Source organism: Bubalus bubalis, chromosome 24 (genome assembly GCF_019923935.1).
Source record: "Bubalus bubalis isolate 160015118507 breed Murrah chromosome 24, NDDB_SH_1, whole genome shotgun sequence".
NCBI lineage: Eukaryota > Metazoa > Chordata > Mammalia > Artiodactyla > Bovidae > Bubalus > Bubalus bubalis.
In genome coordinates this window covers 39,747,798-39,769,452 of record NC_059180.1, presented here as the reverse complement: position 1 = coordinate 39,769,452, position 21,655 = coordinate 39,747,798, and the positions used below count along the sequence as shown (strand labels likewise).

At 57.1% G+C, this 21,655-nt stretch overlaps 4 protein-coding genes across 6 annotated transcripts; 2 read left to right on the top strand and 2 right to left on the bottom strand.

The window, feature by feature from the left end:
* Window positions 1-11,640: 11,640 nt before the first annotated feature.
* On the top strand, window positions 11,641-13,205 carry CLDN9 (claudin 9). The gene has a single exon (XM_006059733.4). It carries the CDS (start codon window positions 12,089-12,091, stop codon window positions 12,740-12,742), a length of 654 nt encoding a protein of 217 aa, XP_006059795.2. The 5' UTR covers window positions 11,641-12,088; the 3' UTR covers window positions 12,743-13,205.
* A 215-nt stretch (window positions 13,206-13,420) lies between these two features.
* On the bottom strand, window positions 13,421-16,797 carry CLDN6 (claudin 6). Its single transcript, XM_006059734.3, has 2 exons — window positions 16,654-16,797; window positions 13,421-14,695 (listed from the first exon to the last, which is right to left on the bottom strand). The coding sequence occupies exon 2, from the start codon at window positions 14,667-14,669 to the stop codon at window positions 14,004-14,006; it is 666 nt and encodes a 221-aa protein (XP_006059796.1). The 5' UTR covers window positions 14,670-14,695; window positions 16,654-16,797; the 3' UTR covers window positions 13,421-14,003.
* Window positions 16,798-17,882: 1,085 nt separating this feature from the next.
* On the top strand, window positions 17,883-19,969 carry TNFRSF12A (TNF receptor superfamily member 12A). The gene is made up of 4 exons (XM_006059735.3): window positions 17,883-18,040; window positions 18,783-18,887; window positions 19,127-19,261; window positions 19,347-19,969. The coding sequence occupies exons 1-4, from the start codon at window positions 17,947-17,949 to the stop codon at window positions 19,400-19,402; spliced, it is 390 nt and encodes a 129-aa protein (XP_006059797.1). The 5' UTR covers window positions 17,883-17,946; the 3' UTR covers window positions 19,403-19,969.
* Window positions 19,970-20,196: 227 nt separating this feature from the next.
* HCFC1R1 (host cell factor C1 regulator 1) lies at window positions 20,197-21,640 on the bottom strand. 3 transcript variants are annotated; one of them, XM_025274613.2, is made up of 4 exons: window positions 21,412-21,640; window positions 21,051-21,107; window positions 20,811-20,966; window positions 20,197-20,570 (listed from the first exon to the last, which is right to left on the bottom strand). In XM_025274613.2, the coding sequence occupies exons 1-4, from the start codon at window positions 21,504-21,506 to the stop codon at window positions 20,435-20,437; spliced, it is 444 nt and encodes a 147-aa protein (XP_025130398.1). In that variant the 5' UTR covers window positions 21,507-21,640; the 3' UTR covers window positions 20,197-20,434. The 3 variants fall into 3 exon arrangements, with proteins under 3 accessions (XP_025130398.1, XP_006059798.1, XP_006059799.1); XM_006059736.3 differs by having other exon boundaries at window positions 20,811-20,939; XM_006059737.3 differs by lacking the exon at window positions 21,051-21,107 and having other exon boundaries at window positions 20,811-20,939.
* Between the last annotated feature and the right edge of the window lie 15 nt (window positions 21,641-21,655).

The window sequence follows — 21,655 nt, the reverse complement described above, 5'->3', positions numbered from 1 at the left end:
CGGCGCTCAGCCTTCTTCACAGTCCAACTCTCACATCCATTCGTGACCACAGGAAAAACCATAGCCTTGACTAGATGAACTTTTATTGGCAAAGTAATGTCTCTGCTTTTGAATATGCTATCTAGGTTGGTCATCACTTTCCTTCCAAGGAGTAAGCGTCTTTTAATTTCATGGCTGCAGTCACCATCTGCAGTGGTTTTGGAGCCCCCAAAAATAAAGTCAGCCACTGTTTCCACTGTTTCCCCATCTATTTCCCATGAAGTGATGGGACCGGATGCCATGATCTTCGTTTTCTGAATGTTGAGCTTTAAGCCAACTTTTTCACTCTCCACTTTCACTTTCATCAAGAGGCTTCTGAGTTCCTCTTCACTTTCTGCCATAAGGGTGGTGTCATCTGCATATCTGAGGTTATTGATATTTCTCCCGGCAATCTTGATTCCAGCTTGTGCTTCTTCCAGCCCAGCGTTTCTCATGATGTACTCTGCATATAAGTTAAATAAACAGGGTGACAATATACAGCCTTGACGTACTCCTTTTCCTATTTGGAACCAGTCTGTTGTTCCATGTCCAGTTCTAACTGTTGCTTCCTGACCTGCATACAGATTTCTCAAGAGGCAGATCAGGTGGTCTGGTATTCCCATCTCTTTCAGAATTTTCCACAGTTTGTTGTGATCCACACAGTCAAAGGCTTTGGCATAGTCAATAAAGCAGAAATAGATGTTTTTCTGGAACTCTTGCTTTTTCCATGATCCAGAAGATGTTGGCAATTTGATCTCTGGTTCCTCTGCCTTTTCTAAAACCAGCTTGAACATCAGGAAGTTCACGGTTCACATATTGCTGAAGCCTGGCTTGGAGAATTTTGAGCATTACTTTACTAGCATGTGAGATGAGTGCAATTGTGCGGTAGTCTGAGCATTCTTTGGCATTGCCTTTCCTTGGGATTGGAATGAAAACTGACCTTTTCCAGTCCTGTGGCCACTGCTGAGTTTTCCAAATGTGCTGGCATATAGAGTGCAGCACTTTCACAGCATCATCTTTCAGGATTTGGAATAGCTCAACTGGAATTCTATCACCTCCACTAGCTTTGCTCGTAGTGATGCTTTCTAAGGCCCACTGGACTTCACATTCCAGGATATCTGGCTCTAGGTCCGTGATCACACCATCGTGATTATCTGGGTTGTGAAGATCTTTTTTGTACAGTTCTTCTGTGTATTCTTGCCATCTCTTCTTAATATCTTGTGCTTCTGTTAGGTCCATACCATTTCTGTCCTTTATTGAGCCCATCTTTGCATGAAATGTTCCTTTGGTATCTCTGATTTTCTTGAAGAGATCTCTAGTCTTTCCCATTCTGTTGTTTTCCTCTATTTCTTTGCATTGATCGCTGAGGAAGGCTTTCTTATCTCTTCTTGCTATTCTTTGGAACTCTGCATTCAGATTCTTATATCTTTCCTTTTTTCCTTTGCTTTTCGCTTCTCTTCTTTTCACAGCTATTTGTAAGGCCTCCCCAGACAGCCATTTTGCTTCTTTGCATTTCTTTTCCATAGGGATGGTCTTGATCCCTGTCTCCTGTACAATGTCACGAACCTCATTCCATAGCTCATCAGGCACTGTATCTATCAGATCTAGGCTCTTAAATCTATTTCTCACTTCCACTGTATAATCATAAGGGATTTGATTTAGGTCATACCTGAATGGTCTAGTGGTTTTCCCTACTTTCTTCAATTTAAATCTGAATTTGGTAATAAGGAGTTCATGGTCTGAGCCACAGTCAGCTCCTGGTCTTGTTTTTGCTGACTGTATACAGTTTCTCCATCTTTGGCTGCAAAGAATATAATCAATCTGATTTTGGTGTTGACCATCTGGTGATGTCCATGTGTAGAGTCTTCTCTTGTGTTGTTGGAAGAGGGTGTTTGTTATGACCAGTGCATTTTCTTGGCAAAACTCTACTAGTCTTTGCCCTGCTTCATTCCGTATTCCAAGGCCAAATTTGCCTGTTACTCCAGGTGTTTCTTGACTTCCTACTTTTGCATTCCAGTCCCCTATAATGAAAAGGACATCTTTTTTGGGTGTTAGTTCTAAAAGGTCTTGTAGGTCTTCATAGAACCGTTCAACTTCAGCTTCTTCAGCGTTACTGGTTGGGGCATAGACTTGGATTACTGTGATACTGAATGGTTTGCCTTGGAAACGAACAGAGATCATTCTGTTGTTTTTGAGATTGCATCCAAGTACTGCATTTCGGACTCTTTTGTGGACCATGATGGCTACTCCATTTCTTCTGAGGGATTCCTGCCCGCAGTAGTAGATATAATGGTCATCTGAGTTAAATTCACCCATTCCAGTCCATTTCAGTTTGCTGATTCCTAGAATGTCCACATTCACTCTTGCCATCTCTTGTTTGACCACTTCCAATTTGCCTTGATTCATGGACCTGACATTCCAGGTTCCTATGCAATATTGCTCTTTACAGCATCGGACCTTGCTTCTATTACCAGTCACATCCACAGCTGGGTATTCTTTTTGCTTTGGCTCCATCCCCTCATTCTTTCTGGAGTTATTTCTCCACTGATCTCCAGTAGCATATTGGGCACCTACTGACCTGGGGAGTTTCTCTTTCAGTATCCTATCATTTTGCCTTTTCATACTTTTTCATACTGTTCATGGGGTAGAGCAACAAAGCCCATGTGCCACGACTACTGAAGCCTGTTTGAAACCTGTGCACCGCAAGAAAGAATAGCCCAACTCTAGTGCAATTAGAGAAAGACTGCATACAGCAACAAAGACCCAGTGAAACAAAGAATAAATTAAAAGTATTTTTAAAAAGTCACTTTGGGGTCACCTCACATCAAGCAACAGTCTGAACTGGTATAAAAAATAAAGTAAAATTAGGGAAAAACAAATCATCTTGTGTTTCTCTGCCCTGAGATGTGGAACAAACCACATCATCTCTACTAGAGAACAGGATTAAGAGCAACATCTGGGTAGAGGGGCCACTAAGCACTGTCTCAGAGAGGGCAGTGGGTGCTATCCCTTCTAACCAACCTGGAAATGTTCTAATAATTTATTGTTGGTGTTTTATTTGTTTGCTTTTGGCTGTGCTGGGTCATCTTTGTTGCAAATGGGCTTTCTCTACTTGCAGCAGGCAGGGGCTACTCTCTGGTTGCGGCGTGCGGGTTTTCATTGAGGTGGAGCACTGGCTCTAGGATGTGGGCTTCAGGAGTTGTGTCCTGAGGGAGCGAACCAGAGTCCCCTCCATTGAGAGGCAAATAACCACTGGACCACCAGGGAAGACCCTAATATTGTTGTGGGTTGTTTTTTTTCCCTAATATTGTTTTAATAAAGATTTCTATATTCTGACTTCGGGCTTCCCAGGTGGTGCAGTGGTAAAGAATCGGCCTGCCAGGCAGGAGTTACAAGAGATGTGGGTTTGATCCCTCGATTGGGAAGATCACCTGGAGATGGAAATAGCAGCCCACTCCAGTATTCTTGCCTGGAAAATTCCATGGACAGAGGAGCCTGGTGGGCTACAGTCCTGTGGATTTCAAGGAATCAGACATAACTGAGCACCAGAACCAACCTGGTTCCTGGCTGCCTCTTGAACTTCATATTCCGATTTTAAATAGATCGACCATTTTTCCTTTTTTTCTTTTGACACCCATTTGTCTTTTATAACCATTCTTAACGTTACCGCAAATGCTACATGTCAAGCTTTGCTATTGAGTTGGTATCTTTCCATCTTTTCTATGGGCTTCCCTGGTGGCTCAAACAGTAAAGAATCTGCTGCAATGTAGCAGACCCGGGTTAGACCCCTGGGTCAGGAAGATCCCCTGGAGAAGAGAATGAGAACCCACTCCAATATTCTTGCCTGGAGAATCCATGGGGTCGCAAAGAGTCGGACACGACTGAGTGACTAGCACACACATGTACACGCACAGATCACTGGATGGAAATTTGCGTGGATCTTGACCCACAAAGAGCGTCTCTTAAGGACAAACCCCAAACAAGAGGCGATCCATAAGCTCTCTTCTAGGGCTGTCACAGGGAGAGGAGGGGGGGGTCGGGGCGTCGAAGTGGGGCTGCAGAGGCTAAGTGGACGCTCAGGCCAGTTGGGGGCGCCCACTGAACACGCGGTGTCTGTTCTCAGGGATAGTGGAGATGGAGCCTGTGGCACCTTGGAGCACTGTGATTGGCTGGGGCTGAGGGAGGGGCGGGAAGAAGGACTAGACAGAGAGCGCTGCTGTCTCTGATTGGCTGTCAGTGATAGCGCCTGACGCCGGCGGGAGAAACGTGTAGGTCGCCGGCGCACTGGCCTTTGATTGGCTGGAGTGTGGCAGCGCACGACTCCGATTGGCTGGGCCTCTCTCAGAGCGACGTGTGGCCACCTGCTGGAGGGACCAGGCCTCCGCGAGCCGCGCGCTGGGGGCTCTGGAGCGGCGGCTGTGGCCAAGCTGGCTGCCCGGTTTCCCCGCTCCCGCTCGCATCCGCGGCTGGCCCGCGCCCGCGTCCACTCGCGGCTGGGCCGGTCCCGCGTGTCGCTGTCCCTGACCCCGCCGCCCGCGCCGTCCCTGCCACACCCGCCGTTGCCGGGACTCCCGCCGGGCTTGAGCCCCGAGCCGCCGCCGCCGCCCTCGGCACTCGCCCTGGCGGAGCTGCCGCCGCTGCCTGCGCTCCCGCTGCGGCCCGCGCCGCCGGCTCCCTGGGGCCCAGGCGCCCACGTGGCGCTGCCGGAGCTGCCGCCCGAGGCCTGCGTGCCCGCGCCACCCGCTGCCGCGCTCGCCCTGCAGGACCTGCCGCGGCTCCCGGCGCCCGCGCCGCCGCCCGCGCACCTGCCACTGCCGCCGCTGCCAGAGGCCGCGGCCGCCGCCACTCCCGGTCCCGTGGGCGCGCGCGGCGGCCCGCCCCTCATCGCCGAGCCGCCCCCGCAGCCGCTGCCGCCGCTGCCTGCACGGCCCTCGCCCTTCAACCTGCTGGCGCCCCCCGTGCCTCGAGACTCCTCGCCACTGCCCGCCTTCCCCCCGCCGCTGCCGCCACCCCCGCCGCCCTACTTCTTCCTGTCTCCTCCCTGCTGAAGACCCGGCCCTCCCCGCCCAGGAGGGGCTGCGGGCGGGTGAGTAGGCAGCCCTACCTGGACCCAGGGACTGTGCCCCTCGCCGCCTTCACCTCGGACAGGTTCAGAAGGCGTGGGTCGGAGCACGGCCTGGGGAGCAGGGAGGGCGTGTCCGGAGCAGCTTAAGTTGGAGAAGGAAAGATCAGGCCTGAAAATAAACTCATTTGAAGATTGGAGTCATTTCTTCCATTTTTTCCTACTGCCTTACAAGAAGCCTCTGGCCTGGTCATTTGAGAATGGAACTAATTCCCTGTACTGATAAACTGGCTGGTGATCTGGGCGGGTGGGGCTGAGGAGCCCACAGCACACAGCTCGAGAAAATGAAAACAAAAAACTTGAAATACTTTTACTGCTGCTAAGTCACTTCAGTCGTGTCCGACTCTGTGCGACCCCATAGACGGCAGCCCACCAGGCTCCGACGTCCCTGGGATTCTCCAGGCAAGAACACTGGAGTGGGTTGCTAGTATGCAAAATGTCTCATTTTCTCTTGTATAATAAAAGGTTTGAATACTATCACTAAAGTTCTCTGCTCAAGTTTGTATGGCTTCTTGGAAACTCAGACATGCCTTCTAAGTCTTAAGAAGTCAAACTTTCAGCTGAAATAGATCCTAGGATCCCCTGGGCCTGGGAGCACCAGAAAACCAGTGGTGCTGATGGACAATCGATACTGGGCCTTGGAACAGGAGTGTCACATGCAAGGGCTGTGAAGTCACACCGACAGGATAGGAAAGCTCCCAGGGTGAATCATGAGAGGAAGCCCCTGTCCTCTCCCCATCCTTACCACCCCCTTCCACCCCCCTTCTCCCCAGCGTGTACAGCACAGAATAAAGTTCCCTTTGTTACTCAGGTGGCTTGGGCTCAGGTAACCAGGCAGACGCCCTATCTCAGTGGGCTCTTCTACAGCAGATCAGGAGTGGTATCAGGAAGCCAACTTGACCTCGGGGGACCTCTGAGAGCCTGGGATCCAGGAGCAAGAAAGGAAGTGGATGAGTTTCCCGAGTCTGCTGTAGCAAACCACCACAAACTGGGTGACTTAAAATAGGAGTTTATTCTCTCCTGGTTCTGGAAGCCAGAAGTCCAAAATCAGGATGTCCCCAGGCCACACTTCCTCCCAAGGGTCTAGGGTAGGATTCTTCCTTGACGTTTCTGGCAGTTCCATGTGTTCCTTGGTTTGTGACTCCATCACTCCAAACTCTGCCTCCATCTTCAGAGGACCTTCTCCCTTATATCTGTATCTCATATCTCCCCCCATCTTTTTTCTCTTATAACACTTGCCATTGAATACAGGGCCCACCCTAAGTCCAGAATGATTAAGGATTAAGTAATTAAGGATCTTGAGACATTCCAGAGCTTGGGTTGTTCAGTTGATAAGTCGTGTCTGACTTTTTGGGACCCTGGGGATCTCAGCATGCTGGGCTTCCGTGTCCTTCATCATCTCCCGGACTTTGCTCAGACTCATGTCCATTGAGTTGGTGATGCCATCCAACCATCTCATCCTCTGTTGTCCCCTTCTCCTCCTGCCTTCAATCTCTCCCAGGGCTTGGGCGCCACCCTCATCTATACAGGCAGTGTCCTCCCGCTGTGGGGCTGGCTGACCCACCTGCCATTCTCTCTTTCAGTTTCCCTAAACCATGTTTTAGGCTCTATCCTTTGCTAAACCTGAGACTTGGGTACCCTTGGAGTCCCTGAGCAGGACCCAATGGACCAAGTGTCTTGATAAAGCTCTCAGTGAGTGAAAGTCACTCAGTCGTGTCCGACTCTTTGCGAGTCGAATTTGTGAACTCTTTGTGAGGGAATTCTCCAGGCCAGAATACTGGAGTGGGTAGCCTTTCCCTTCTCCATGGAATCTTCCCAACCCAGGTCTCCTGCATTGCAGGCGGATTCTTTACCAGCTGAGCCACAAGGGAAGCCTCAGTGACGAACAAGAAAAATAGACTGACCTTCCCCTGAGCTGAATGGTGGCCAAGTCCCCATTGCTGCCAGCTCACTGCTTCCTCTCCCCTCTTTGTGTCCTATGGCCCTCCTGCCCTCTGAGCCAAGACTCAGACAGTAAACAAAGACAAGACAACGTGGGCTCCTAAAGAAGACAACATTCTCAGAGCTTCAGATGGATAACTGCTGCTGGTGGAAAGCTGACAAGTATGGCTGATAATAAAGTTAATCGTTACCCAGTCAATGGAGTCGGCACAGGTTTACAAGTGAAACTGTCATTATGCTCACACACACACACACACACACACACACACACACACACAGAGTCAATACCTCCAATAAATCCTAAGATATGCAGGGCACATGGGGCCTGGGCCAGTGGCCCTAGAGTTCGGCAGGGCAGGCTTCTCCCTCTGGTTTATAGCCAGGTGATACCGAGATTAGGCAGTCGTGAATTTGCCCAGTGAGACCTGTGTGGGGTTGACACCAGGTCTAACCCAGAGTCCACTGATCTGTGGGTGGCAAGCCAACACAGCCCTTTCTGCAACAGGGACACATGCTCGCATACTAAGTCACAAAGTCGTGTCCACCTCTTTGCAACCCCACGAACTGGGCCCCGCCAGGCTCCTCCATGAGATTCTCCAGGCAAGAATACTGGAGTGGGTTACCATTTCCTCCTCCAGGGGATATTCCCAGCCCAGAGATGGACCCCGAGTGTTTTATGTCTCCTGAATTGTCAGGCAGGTTCTTTACCACTGGCACCACCTGGGAAGCCCCGCTATAGGAACGCGGACAGGGTGAAAGTGAACCCAGGTGGAGGGTGGCTTCCCGCAGAGTCAGATGCAGGGGGATGTGTTTATGGAGGCTCGGCTGGCCATGGACAGATGGCACTGCCTTTGGGAAAAGCGCACCAGGAGGCCCAGCTCACCATCGGGAAGTTCAGTGATGCTGGGCATGGAGCCTGTGGCTTTGAAGTTGGTCTGCGGTTGCACCAGGCTTGTCCTGTTTCCCACATGTTTTCTTGGCCAAGTTCCTTTGCTCTCTGAGCTTCCTTCCCTGCCTATAAAATGGGGGTGTGAGCTCAGGAGAATTATTACTGGGATGTCAATCTCTTCTGCTCCTTTTGGTTCATCAGCCGGGGGCTTTCTGCCTCTATATCGGGGCCTCAGGAAATGGGGTGACACAGCCTTTGGGGTTGTTGTGCAGCCCCCATAGCCACCTCCTGACCCCTGGTGGCTCTGGTCAGTTCCCCCTCTTTTGTCCTGTTCCCCTGTAAGGAGATCGAGATGGACTATAGGGTTGACACTGACCCCTCCCCCCTCGCCTCCATCTGAGCCCCGGTCTCTTGGGCCCACCTGAGCCTCCAGCCCCTCCGCCCTCCTGGAGAGAACAAAGGTTCGATTTGGCTCTTTCACTCCTCGGTTTCCTCCCCCCTCCTCCCCGCCCCCCACCCCCTGAATAGCAGAGAAGGTTCCCCTCCCACCTCTCTCCCAGGAGGCCGCGATTCCTGGGGACTTGGTAAATTGTCATTGAGATGGTAACTTCACAGTGGGGGTGCTGGTCTCTCCCCAACAATGGCCTTCCAACCCGAGTCCCTGCCCCTCTGTAGACCCCAACTTTAACCCTTCAGTTCCCAGATCCTACTGAATCAAGGCTGACCAGAAAACCCTAGAGAGGGCCCGGGGCCTCCTAGCTGCGGCCTGAGGAGGGCTGAGGGCTGAGGGTGGGCGGCACATTCCAGCCCCGGTGCCCTAGGGCTCTGTCCTCCCCCCTCCTTGTTCTCTGACGAATGTCCCCACGTTGACTCCCCCTCTGAGCTGTGGGAGTAGGTGCCTTATCAGGAGGGAGAGGAGCGGAGATGTGCAGCAGGTGTGGCTGGGATTGGTCTCTGGGGGCAACAGTGAGAGGGGGCATCTTCATCTCCTGAGCGCCCACCTTCCACAAGGCTGCATGAGGGGCAGTGCAGAGGGTAGGTGATGGGATCTAGGAAACCTAGGGGCCGCTTAGTGCCATCTCTAGGCACAAGCTTACCTGGTGTGTCCAGTGCCGCCACTAGGCCCTGTCGCCTAGGTGGGGCAGGCGGGCGGGCAGGGGAGAGCTGCCAGTGGACTTGGTGGGCCTTGAAAGCAAGGCGTCCCTGATGCTTCTTCCCCGGGCTTCCCGGTGACTTAGACAGGAAAGAATCTCCCTGCAATGCAGGAGACCCAGGTTCGATCCCTGGGTGGGGAAGATCCCCTGGAGGACGAAATGGCAACCCACTCCAGTATTCTTGCCTGGAGAATCCCACGGACAGAGGAGCCTGGAGGGCTACAGACCATGGGGTCGCACAGAGTCAGACACGACTGAACGACTAACACAGTAAAGCCAGGCCTGACTGCAGGCTGACCCACTGTCCCCGTCCCCCGCACCCTGATGCAGAACTCTGCTCAAACTAGTAATTACCAGGCAAATCAAGATGAGCTGGTGGCCTTATACTCTGGGCCAGAAGCAGACTGTCTCCAGGCCTGGAGAGAGAAAAGGCCCCAGGCTGGGGCTGTCCAGGATGGGAGGCCTTTTGTATGCGCGGGTCGGTGGGCCCTCCTGAGAAAACAGGGCTGGCTGCCGCCTGACACCTACCCAAACCTGTGTGACTGGATTCCTGGCAGCCCTGGAGGGAGCCCACTGAAGGCTTGCCTCTATTTGCCCTTCTTCTTTCTCCACATCCCCCCTTCCCCGATGAAATGTGAGTCCTCAGGGGCCTGGACGAGCTGGACAACCCACCCTTGCTTCCCCCTGCTCATCCCAGCCATCAGGGAGCTCTGGTCATTTCCCAGCCTTTGCATCAGCACCCTCCTCCCCACTCTCAGGCCAGGGCAACCAGGTTGGCCAACACTCTGTTCCTCTCTGGGCAAGGTCTCTGCCCCTCTCTGGGGAGGCTCCCCAGCCACTGGAGTCCACCTGTCAGACCCTCTGATTGGCACTGGCCTCAGTCTCTCCGCCTGCAATGTGGGAGGCCTGGGTTCGATCCCTGGGTTGGGAAGATCCCCTGGAGAAGGGAACGGCTATCCACTTCAGTATTCTGGCCTGGAGAATTCCATGGACTGTATAGTCCATGGGGCCTCAAAGAGTTGGACAGGACTAAGTGACTTTCACTCACTCAGTCTCTTCATTTAAGGGGGAAGGATTCTCCTGCTTTTCTGGGGGTGCCTATCCCTTTACAGATCTGATCAAGATATAAACTTCTTTTCCAAAGAATTGCTGAAAGCCGTTCCCAGAGCATTGCAGCCACTTGAAGTTAGAATTCTTTGTAAATGCAGCCCCACCGGGTGGATGAGGAGGACAAGTGGATGACCTCCCCTCAGGGTCCCAAGCGGAGCAGAGCAGCAACTAGGTGTTCATGGAGGGGGCGGTGCCCTCCCATCCCTGCCCCCATAGGCCAGATGAGCTCCAGCTTCCTCAGGGGGAGTGGGGGGAGAGGAGAGGCTCTCCCCCTGGAGTCCTCCCCATCACCCTGGAGATAGGAATTTTTATCAGCCCCCAACTCCCTTTTCACACAATAAAGCTCAGTGCTTAGCACCCAGGGAGGGGCTTGAAGGAGCTTATGCCTCCCCCCAAAATGAGGGGCTGCTGTTTGTGGGTCCTGTGAGGTTTCTCAAAGGGGTCTTTGACCCAGGGAGGCTTGACCTTCTGTGAATTTGCTCCTGGCTGGGGACTTGGGTAGGTTGGAGGGGGAGCGGGAAGGATTTGAGCCATGGTCTGTGTGACCCCCAGGCTGGGCTGTTCCCACAAGGGGAATCCTGGGCTCTGATGGGGTCTTCAGGAAGGGGTGTGCGTCCTGAGTTCTGCGAGGCAGGGCTCAGGGACTCCCAAGTCACCTGGGCCTCACCCACCTCGCCCTCCCCTGCGGTGTCTCCCCAAACAGAGCTGGGCGCTGGGCTGTCCCCCCACCAGGGCTCACCCCCTTCTACTCTCCCCCTTCCCCCACAGTCACAAGAAGCTCTTTATCCCCCGGCCCCACGACACCCTCAGCCACTCAGCTCAGCCCCCAGTGAAAGCAACAGGAGGGGGAAGGCACACCTGAGCTGAAGTCAAGGTGGTGGGGGGGTGGTTTTCTAGGCCGTTGCCTGGGCGATGCCACCTGAGCTGGGCGCCAGGCACCTGTCGCCAGGGGAACAATGCGGGCGGGGCCCTCTCCCTCGGGAGCCGCCAGAGCCACTAGGCTGAGACGGGAGATGGATCAGATTCTAGAGAGTGCTGGGTGGGTGGGCTGGGGGGACAGGGGTGTGTGATACTGGGGAAGCTGGTGTGTCTGCAATACGAAACAGAAACAAAATGGGGAGGGGGAGAGCAAAGACAGCGGGGGGGCCGGGTTTCAGGAGGCTCAGCATGGTGCCCAAGGGGTCCTCCCACTTTCAGCCTGAGCCAGGGCCAGTCCTGTCTCCTCCTCATTCCTTTGTCCCTGCGTCCCCACAGGCGTGGAGGTTCTTTCCTCCCCGGTTCGTTCCCGGTCACCAATCCCCCCGCGACTCTGAGCCCCCCCACCCCCAGCCCTGCCTCCTCCCATCACTCCGGCTCCTCCCCCGCCTCGGCCTTAAAACCCCTCTTCTGCAGCCAGGAGTCCCCAGGTGGCACCGCCGAGTGAGCTGCTCAGCCCTAGAACCTGCACCAAGCCCCGGCAAGGGACGCGGCTCTGCTTGGCTCTCCTCTGCCGGCAGGTGGGTCGGGAGGGTCTGTGCAAGCTGGTTAGTCAGACGGCGGCGGCGGGACCGACTGAAGGGCACCTGAGGGGCGACGGAACCCGCTTGGGAACGGCAGCCACTCAGCTGAGCGAGACCGAGGGTGGATTTGTTGCTGGGGGTTCAGAGACACATCTGTGAAGGGCACAGAGCAAGGAGGTGCCCGTAAGAGGCTCTCGGATGTGGTGAGCGCTGTCTGGGTCAGAGGACACTGACGCGCCCTTGCTGGGCACGGAGACCCCCCACCTGCGTTCCCACAGGTGTGGAACATCGGACCCACTCCTCTGATCAACCGGGCCGCTTAGAGTGGGGAAGACCCGACTGAGGGAGGGGACAGATGGCTTCCACTGGCCTTGAACTCCTGGGTATGACCCTGGCTGTGCTGGGCTGGCTGGGGACCCTGGTGTCCTGCGCCCTGCCCCTGTGGAAGGTGACTGCCTTCATCGGCAACAGCATCGTGGTGGCCCAGGTGGTGTGGGAGGGGCTGTGGATGTCCTGCGTGGTGCAGAGCACGGGCCAGATGCAGTGCAAGGTGTACGACTCGCTGCTGGCGCTGCCGCAGGACCTGCAGGCCGCCCGGGCCCTCTGCATCATCGCCCTCCTGCTGGCCCTGCTCGGAGTGCTCGTGGCCATCACGGGCGCCCAGTGCACCACCTGCGTGGAGGACGAAGGAGCCAAGGCCCGCATCGTGCTCACCGCGGGAGTCCTCCTCCTCCTTGCGGGCATCCTGGTGCTCATCCCGGTGTGCTGGACGGCTCACGCCATCATCCAGGACTTCTACAACCCCCTGGTGGCAGAGGCCCTCAAGCGGGAGCTGGGAGCCTCCCTCTACCTGGGCTGGGCCGCGTCCGCCCTTCTTCTGCTGGGAGGGGGGCTACTGTGTTGCACGTGCCCCCCGCCTCAGATCGAGCGGCCCCGGGGACCGAGGCTGGGCTACTCTATCCCCTCCCGCTCGGGGGCATCTGGGCTGGACAAGAGGGACTACGTGTGAGGCAAATGTCCCAGGAAGCCTGCTGCTGGAAACCTTGACCTTGTGCTGGCTGCCCCGCTCTCAACCTTGCCTTCCACTCTCACCCCTCTGCCAGGTGGAACCCACTTTCCAGAGGCAGGAGCAGGCCTGGCTGCAGAGCTAGTCTCAGCACCTGGCCCTAGTGAGCCTAGACCCTCCTCCGTGGAGGCCCCACCTGCAACCTGGCCGGTGCTCCTGCTTCTTTCTTCTTCTGTCCTGGATTCAGGCTGGTCCTCCTCTTCCCGAGTCCTCCCTTGCTCCCAGAACCTGGGCTTCACCCAAAGAGCAGTAGCTCCTTATGCCTTCTCTGGCCTGGAGTTGGCCCTCTCTGCCTGGCCACTACTGGGATCCAGAGCAGCTGCTCTCCTCCAGGCCCCGAGACCCTGCCCATCACCTTCCCCCCTCACCCCACCTTCAAGTAGGGAATAAACAGAGCATTTGTAACTCAGAATAAACAGAGTATTTGTGGTTGGGCTGGGAAGACCTGATGGCCTCCCGTGGGTTTGTCAGTCAAGGCCTGCTCCAGGTCATGCCCAGGCGGTGACCTCACTCAGGCCATGCAAGTCACGGGGCAGGGGACGGAACACGGGAGGTGTTACAGTCATGCCCACCTCCTCCTGCCAGTCTGGCATTCAGCAACCTCCCCAGCAACACCAAAGGTAAGTAATCAAACAAAACATGCTTTATTTAGTAACAACTGGTGAGTGTGGGCAGGATATGGGAAGTGCACAGGGGCTGGAATAGGAAGGTCAGGGGTCAGCACAAGGGGAACATGACTCAGGATGCAGGAGCCAGAGGTCAGAAGACTTGGAGACTGGTGGGTCTTTGGTAACTTATCACCTGCTCTTCTGGAGGCTACATGAGGCTGGAGAGCCCCTGGGGGTTCCAGAGGCTTGACCAGCAAGGAAAGGCTTGTCCTATGGAGGCCCTGCCCCCAGCACCAGCAGGGGACAGCATGGTATCCTTCACATGGGGACCACAGTTCCAGGTTGGTCTCTAAGAGAGGGTTGTCCAGGGTGGAGAACAATCCAGAAACTGAAGCATCACCTTTTTGGCTCCATCTTCCAAAGTGAGGAACACCAATAGCAGACCCCAGGTAGGTTATCAAGTGGAGTAACCACTGCCCCCCGCCCCCAGTAAGAAGCCAAAACAACCCCAAAGCTGTCATGGATCACCATCTCCATGACTCCAGTGCAGTGGGTTAGACTCCACTGTCAAAGGAGCCCCCACTCCCCTACCCAAATTAGACGTAATTCTTAGTGGGGTATTCGGAGGGACCCCGAGAGGCGGTATGTGGGGCTGATACTGAGTATCGGGCCATATAATGGCTGGAGCTCCGGGAGCCCCCAGAGGGGCAGGTGCAGCATAGTAGCCCCCCACCCAGCAACAAAAGGCCGGAAGCCGCCCAGCCCAGGTAGAGGGAAGCTCCCAGCTCCCGCTTTTGGGCCTCGACCACCAGAGGGTTGTAGAAGTCCTGGATGATGGTGTGGGCGGTCCAGCACACAGGGATCAGGGTCAGGACCCCCGAGATGACAAAGATGATCCCAGAGGTGAGCACCAGGCGGGCCTTGGAGTCCTTGTCCTCCACGCAGGTGGTGCACTTGGCTCCAGCAAGGTAGACCAGCAGGCCAAGCAGGGCCACGAGGAGAGTGATGACGCAGAGGGCCCGGGCAGCCTGCAGGTCCTGCGGCAGCGCCAGCAACGAGTCGTACACCTTGCACTGCATCTGGCCCGTGCTCTGCACCACGCAGGACATCCACAGCCCCTCCCACACCACCTGGGCCACCACGATGCTGTTGCCGATGAAGGCGGTCACCTTCCACAGGGGCAGGGTGCAGGACACCAGGGCATTCACCCAGCCAAACAGAGTCAGGATGATCCCCAGGATTTGCAGACCAGCGGAAGCCATGGCGAGGCTGGGGCTGAGATGCTGCGCTGGGGGACAAAAGTAGAGTAAGGTTAAGACCAGCTGGCTCAGCCCCTCATTCTCAATGAACGCTAGGTCCCTTGCCACATGCCATAGCCACCACATAGGACACCAAGAGTATGAACCCTGGAAGTCAGTATGAACCCTGTACATGGGCAAGGCACGCTCCAAGCCTTATTTTCTCAAGGGCAAATGAGTATTTAATGCTTCAGCATTAATTTTTCTCCCTAGGAAATGGTAGCCCACTCCAGTATTCTTGCCTGGAGAATCCCATGGACAGAGGAGCCTGATAGGCTCCAGTCCATGGGGTCGCAAAGAGTCGGACAGGCAAAGAGTTGAACACAACTGAGCGACTTCACTTTCACTTTCTTTTCATGCAAATGCTGGGGTTCCATTGTGGCTCAAACAGTAAAGAATCCACCTGCAATGCAGGAGATCTGGGTTTGATCCCTAGGTTGGGAAGATCCCCTGGAGAAGGAAATGGCAACCCATTCCAGCATTCTTGCCTGGAGAATTCCATGGACAGAGGAGCCTGGTGAGCTACAGTCTGCAGGGTTGCAAAGACATGACTGAACTACTAACATACACACACACATGTAAAGGTTAGCCCATGGCCCTTTGGGTACAAAGGGATAAAAGGGATGAAACAACAGAATGCAATTTTTCAGTAGTTTCCACAGGGCAAATGGGTGGTGGGTTGGCTCTAGCCATGAATTCCAGGCTTAAAACTTAGTTTTAACACCAAGAACAGATCCAAGTTTCCTCTTAGCATCCAACATAAGTGTCCAAACCCTTCACCCCAACTTGGATCCATGCCCCAAAACAGGTGGCTGCTAGTTTGATTTTAAGATACAGTGTGGATGGTGGCCAGACAGTCCTGGCCTTGCTCACCACTGCCTGGTTCAAACCAGCTCCACCCATTCAAAACCTGGATGGGGCAGGAGAGGTGGAGAAGAAACACAACAAAACAATAACACCAGCCCTTCCCACCCAAAGTACTTCCTTTCCCAAGGTCCCCAGCTGCCTCCTGGAGTCCTGCCCTCTGCCCTGCCTGGGGCCTACACAACAGACTCCCAAGGTTGGTAACATTTTCTTGTGTATTCTTGCCCCAAATGCCATCCTCTTAGGGCCCAATTTCCCCTAAAAGAAGCTGCCACCTTTGGAGTCTGTCCAGTGAACCAGCTCTTCTGGGGCAACTCTGGCCCCCTCACATCCTGATTTGTCTCGGAGGTCGTTTGGTGGGCGATCAGTTCCTTTCAGGGTCCCCCTATGATCCTCCATTGCACAAAGTTCCCGCGCAGGGCTGGGACCTAAACTTAGCACCAGCCCCAGCGGGTGGCCAGAGGACAGACTCTCCATTCCTTTGCACCCCGCCCATAACCCGGGAGAACTCATGACCTCAGGGGAGATCGGACGGGGCGGGCCGTCCCGGGTTAGGGTGGGGGCCACGCTAGCCTAGGCACCCGGTACCTCCCTCTTACAAGCGCGCCCCTGCTCTCGGCCCCTTCCCTTTCCACGCGCTACGGCCTCGGCTCATCCGAGGGCGTCCCCTCCCGCTCTCGATCCCTATTTCCCCTGAGTCTGGCTCGAAGGAGGGTGTCCTCAGCCCCCCGCCGTGGAAGCCGCGCACCCTGGAGAGGCCTAAGGGCGGCGCTCGCCGCGGGGTCCGCTCGTACAGGTGAGGGGCAGAAGGGCCTGGCCCTAGAGAGCAGCGCAGGTGGGGGAGGGGCTCCCGGGTTTCGGTGCCTTTGTCCTGGGCAGGGGGAGGGGCGCTTAACCCTTCCGCCGAAGGACCCCTTCAGGGCCCCGGTTCGGGTGCAGGCGTCCCCCCGCCCCCAGGAGCTCGCGGTCAAATCAGCTCAGGTTCGTCTCATGCACCGCAACCCAACTCTGCCACGACCCATGCGCCCCGCAATCCCCGGTGTCTACCCCTTCCCCCACGACAGGCGCACCTGCCCAGGCTCACCTGAGAAGGAGTCCACAAAGACTCTGGGTAGCCGGCAGAATGTGGAGATGGGGGCGGAGGCGGGGGTCTTTAAAGAGGCAGTGACGTCACCGGACCACCGCCCTGGGGAGGGGCAGAGACCCTTGTCCGACTTGCGGCGAATCCCAACCTGGTCAGTAAGGGGCGCTCGAGCCTGCAGCCTCTGCTCGCACACCTCTGGCCCGGGCCCCTGGTAGCAGCCGGCTGCAGTTCTGCCCTCTGGGAAGGCGCGCGGTGCGGGGCCGAACAGAGCTCGGGTCTGGACTCCGGAACTCACCTAACCTTCCCGAGCCTCATTTCACTCCAAAAAAGGGAGACAGCATTTTACCAGTCAATCCTAAAAGAAACCAATCCTGAATATTCATTGGAAGGACTGATGCTGAAGCTGAAGCTCCAATATTTTGGCCACCGGATGCGAAGAGTGAAGTGAAGTGAAAGTCGCGGCTGACTCTTTGCGAGTCCACGGGCTATACAGTCCATGGTCTACCCGCACTGGGGCTGGATTCCTTACCAGCTGAGCCACAAGGGAAGCCCAAGAATACTGGAGTGGGTAGCTATCACTTCTCCAGGGGACTTTCCCGACCCAGGAATCGAACCGGGGTCTCCTGCATTGCAGGCTATCAGGGAAGCCCTGATGTGAAGAGCGGACTCATTGGAAAAGACCCTGATGCTGGGAAAGATTGAAAGCAGGAGGAGAAGGGGACGACAGAGGATGAGATGGTTGGATGGCATCACCGACTCGATGGACATGAGTTTGAGCAAACTCAGGGAGAGAGTGAAGGACAGGGAGGTCTGGCGTGCTGCATGCAGTCCATGGGGTCGCAAACAGTCGGACACCACTGAGCAACTGAACAGCAAACATCAACAAATGTCCCAAGGTAGAAATGAAACGACACAGTAGTATTATTTTTGTTATATTATTATACCCTCGGGGCCCTTAAGAAAGCTGCAGTTATTTCTGAGATGGGTTGTTTCGTGTCAGACCCGCTCCCTCGCCCAACACACACCTTCCGGGCTTCAGCCACCGAGAAGGCAAGGCCACATCTGCCTCTCTTTGGCATTCTGGCCGCTCCGGCACAGAGGAGGCGTTTGTTGAGCGAATGCCTAAACTTAGCGGGCGGGGCAGGGCGGGATGGGGCGTCTAGGGGCGGATCGTGGGGGCGGGGCCAATAAGAGGGGTCCGCCCCGGAAGGCGGGGGCGGGGGCGGGGCCGCCGCTGTGTGCCCCGGTCCACGGGTGGCGAGCGCAGACGGCAGTGGCTGCCAGACGAGCACCATGGCTCCCTGCCCGCTACGCCCGCTGCTGCGGCTCCTCGTGCTGGGGCTCGGGCTGGCGCTGCTGCGCGCCGCCGCCGGGGAGCGAGTGCCAGGTATGCCTGTTCACGGCCGGGCGGGAGGGCGTGGGAGCGGGGGGAGTCCCCGGGCCGGGATCCGGGAGCCGGCACCAGGAGCCTAGAGGCGAGTCAGAACCGGGGGACCAGGCGGACACGGGGATCCGGGATCAGACAGTCCTCAGACACGGCATCCCCTGATCAGGAGAGGTCCCATCCCTCTCCCAGCTTCTTCCGTAGTCCGGGCCTCAGTTTCCCGCCTGTCCGAAGTGGGGGGCGGGGTGTTTCTGTCCTGAGAGTCTGGACTCGGAAGTGGAGAAAGTTTGAGAGAGGGATGTCTCGTCTGGTAAGGCGGCACGCCCCCAACCTGATCAATACCGGGTCTGCCCACCCCGCCTTAACCGAAGAGTGGGGGGCTGTTGAGGGACACAGACCTCCGTGCCCCCTATACCATGTGGGGTGCCCCCTTCTATCCGGTGACTTCAGTGCCCAGCTATGCGGGGGGAGGGACCGGGGTCGGGCCCGGTGCCCGGGAATGAGTCACCCGCCTGCAGCGGGGTGGGGGGGCCGGTTATGGGGACCTGACTGCCCCCCCCAAAGCGTTCCGCACTATGCCCCCTGCTCCCCTGCGCTGCCGTGTCCCGGTCGGGCCGTGCGGTCACCTGTGAGGAATGCGGAGGGCGACGGTGACTCACGTTATTCGAGCCGGGCCGACCCTGACCTCAGCCCCCAAAATAGCCGCGCCCCGCCCCCAGCCTCTGACCCGCGGCCCCCTCCCCAGGCACCACCCCCTGCTCTCGCGGCACCTCCTGGAGCGCGGACCTAGACAAGTGCATGGACTGTGCCTCGTGCCGGGCGAGACCGCACAGCGACTTCTGCCTGGGCTGTGAGTGGGGGCGGGGCCGGGGCAAGCGGACCCCAGGCTAGGGGAGAGGCTTGCGGGGTGGAGGGGGGGAGCAAGGGACTTGAGATCTGGGAAATTAATCGGGGTGGGGGGTGGAGGCTGGAGTGAGGAAGGGGCTCTCGCCGGGGTAGGGACCTGGGGGAGGGAAGCCTGGAGGTTCCTATCTAGGGGGTGGGGCTGGGCTGAGAAGAGCGAGGTCTGACTTGAAGTCCCGCCCCCAGGCACTGCGGCCCCTCCAGCCCCCTTCAGGTTGCTGTGGCCCATCCTGGGGGGCGCCCTGGGCCTGGCCCTCGTGCTGGGGCTGCTTTCTGGCTTCCTGGTTTGGAGACGGTGCCGCAGGAGAGAGAAGTTTACCAGTAAGTATGTCCCCGCCCGCCCACTGGCCCCCCATCATTCCTCAACATCTTCCCCACTCCTGACACCCCTCTTCTTATTTTGCAGCCCCCATCGAGGAGACCGGTGGGGAGAGCTGTCCTGGCGTGGCCCTGATCCAGTGACAGGGCGCGCCCCCTGCCAGCAGGAGGCTGTGCCCGCTCATCATTCATTCATTCATTCTGGAGCCAGCCCCAGCCTCCCAGACACAGCCAGAGCCAGGCTGCTCCAACCACAGGGGTGTGGAGGGATGGGGGACAGTGAATCACTTCTCTAAGGTCTGGGCCCAAGCTTCCGAAGGGCCTTCCAAGGTGTCTGACCGCCCTGTCTCTGGCTCCAGAATAGAAAAGGAGACCCTGGCTGGCTCATGCCAGACAGCTGACGCTAAGGAACCGCAGCATTTGCACAAGGGTCCCCACCCCCACCCCCACCATGGCCTGGGGGCCAGGCTGACCTGAGGGACCGACACAACACCAGGTCCCACCCACTCAGATGTACTGAAATTCCACCACTTGGGATCTCAGCCTGGGGGGGTTAGGGACCTGTTCCTAACACTAGAGGGCTGGCCCTCTAATGGGGCTGGCCCTAAGACACTGCCCCCTCGGACCCCCTAACACAGGGGAAGATATTTATTTGGGGAGAAAATGTGGAGGGGGAGAGAATTTATTAATAAAAGAATCTTTAACTTTAAATGGTTTGGAGAGTGGCATGATCCCAGCCTGACTTCCCAGAGCTGGAGGGGAGGAGTGAGTCACCGCGGGGGTGGGGGCGAGGCTCTGACTCACCCATTCTCAATGCCTGAGCCCAGCCTGCCAGGACCTGGCCGGCCGCGACCGTTTTCCAGGGAAGTGCTTGAGGAGAAATCCGGCATCCAGCACCCCTCCCCGCCCTCCGTTCCCCAAAGAGCCTGGGTTCCAGATTGAAGCTTTCATTCACTCAGCAATCTTTATTCAATTCTCAGCGGGGAAGGGATGGCCTCCTTTCCCATGTTCCTGCCCCTTCCACCTCAGGGCTCTGTGTCCTCTGTTGAGGGGAGGTCCTGTGCCCAGAGGCCTGGTCTGGAGGAAAAGCAGGGCAGCTGGTCCCTTCATGGGAGTGCTGCTCTCCCTTGTTCAGGGGAAGAAGTGGGGGGGGCCAGGGGCACTGCTCCCCAGATCTCAGAGCTCCATCATGTCCCCAGCTGGGGATGCAGGGTAGTGGGGGGTGGGAGTGTCCCCCAGCCTCAGCAGCCGGAGAGCCTCAGGGATCAGGTTCCCAGGGTAGCGCCAGAGAAGCAGCTCAGAGCAAGGGCTTCTGGAAGAGGAAATAACAGGGCACAGGGGCAGAGGCTGGCCTGGCAGAGCCACGCCCCACCTGGTCGAGGTCCCCAGGGGCTCCTGGACTGCTGGCACCTTCCAAGGAGCCAAGTAGGGAAACAACAGAGGTTGGCGAGAAGCTAAAAATAGCAGTGTGAGGCAGAGCCTGGAAATGGGCTCCCAGGACTGGGTATGATCCCCTGGAAGGCCCAGCTGGCGGACTGTGGATGGTGCCTACCTGAGTGGGGGCAGAGCTGGGGGGAATGCCCTGGGGGGGCTGCAGTAAGGGTGGTCATTGTGCAGGCTGAGTCGAGAGAAGTGGGTGGCCATGTTCTCCTCGGACAGGAACTGCTTGCGCAGGGGCTCCCTGGGGAGAGACGGGGAGGCAGGAAGGCTGGGATTCAGAGGAGAGGTAGCCTGATGGGGACCTGAGGTGACGGAGGACTTGATGGGAGTCCCTCCCTGCCCCCAAACTCACTGCTCCTCCTCCAGGCGCCGCTTGGTGCTCATGGGCACAGCTCCTCGGAGAGGGGAGCTGGGAAGAAAAGAGAGCTAGGAGCACCCCACCCTCTTGGCGCCATCCCCAGGATCTGCCCGCCTGAGCCTGCAGCGTCAGCCAGCAGCCCCCCGGCCCATGCCTGTCGCTGACGTCTAAGTCACCCTCTCTCCCAGACCATCCAGGAGCCTGCCTCGGAGGTCTCCAACCTTGTCTCAGCTTATGCCCAAGCCCTGCCAATTAGCCCCACCGCGTGTCATCCTGCAGACCTGCTCGAGGCCCCAGCCAAAACTCCTGGGACCCTGGGCCGGGCCCACCCAGGGCCCCCCACACCCACACACACCTCGCGTCCAGGCCTCCAGAAGCCCCCGAGGCGGCCCGCGGGTCGCGCTGGGCCCGACCCTGGGGGCCTCGCTCCAGGGGTTGCTGCAGGATCATTGGGGTTCGGGGTCCTGCGGGCAGAGGGGTGGGATCCAGGCGGCAGGGGCGGAGCCTTTGAGGGCGTGACCCAGCGCGTGGGGCGTGGCTTTAGGCGCGCGCGCGGCTAGGTTCCGCGCAGGCGCGGAAGAAGAACCGCACGCAGCTAG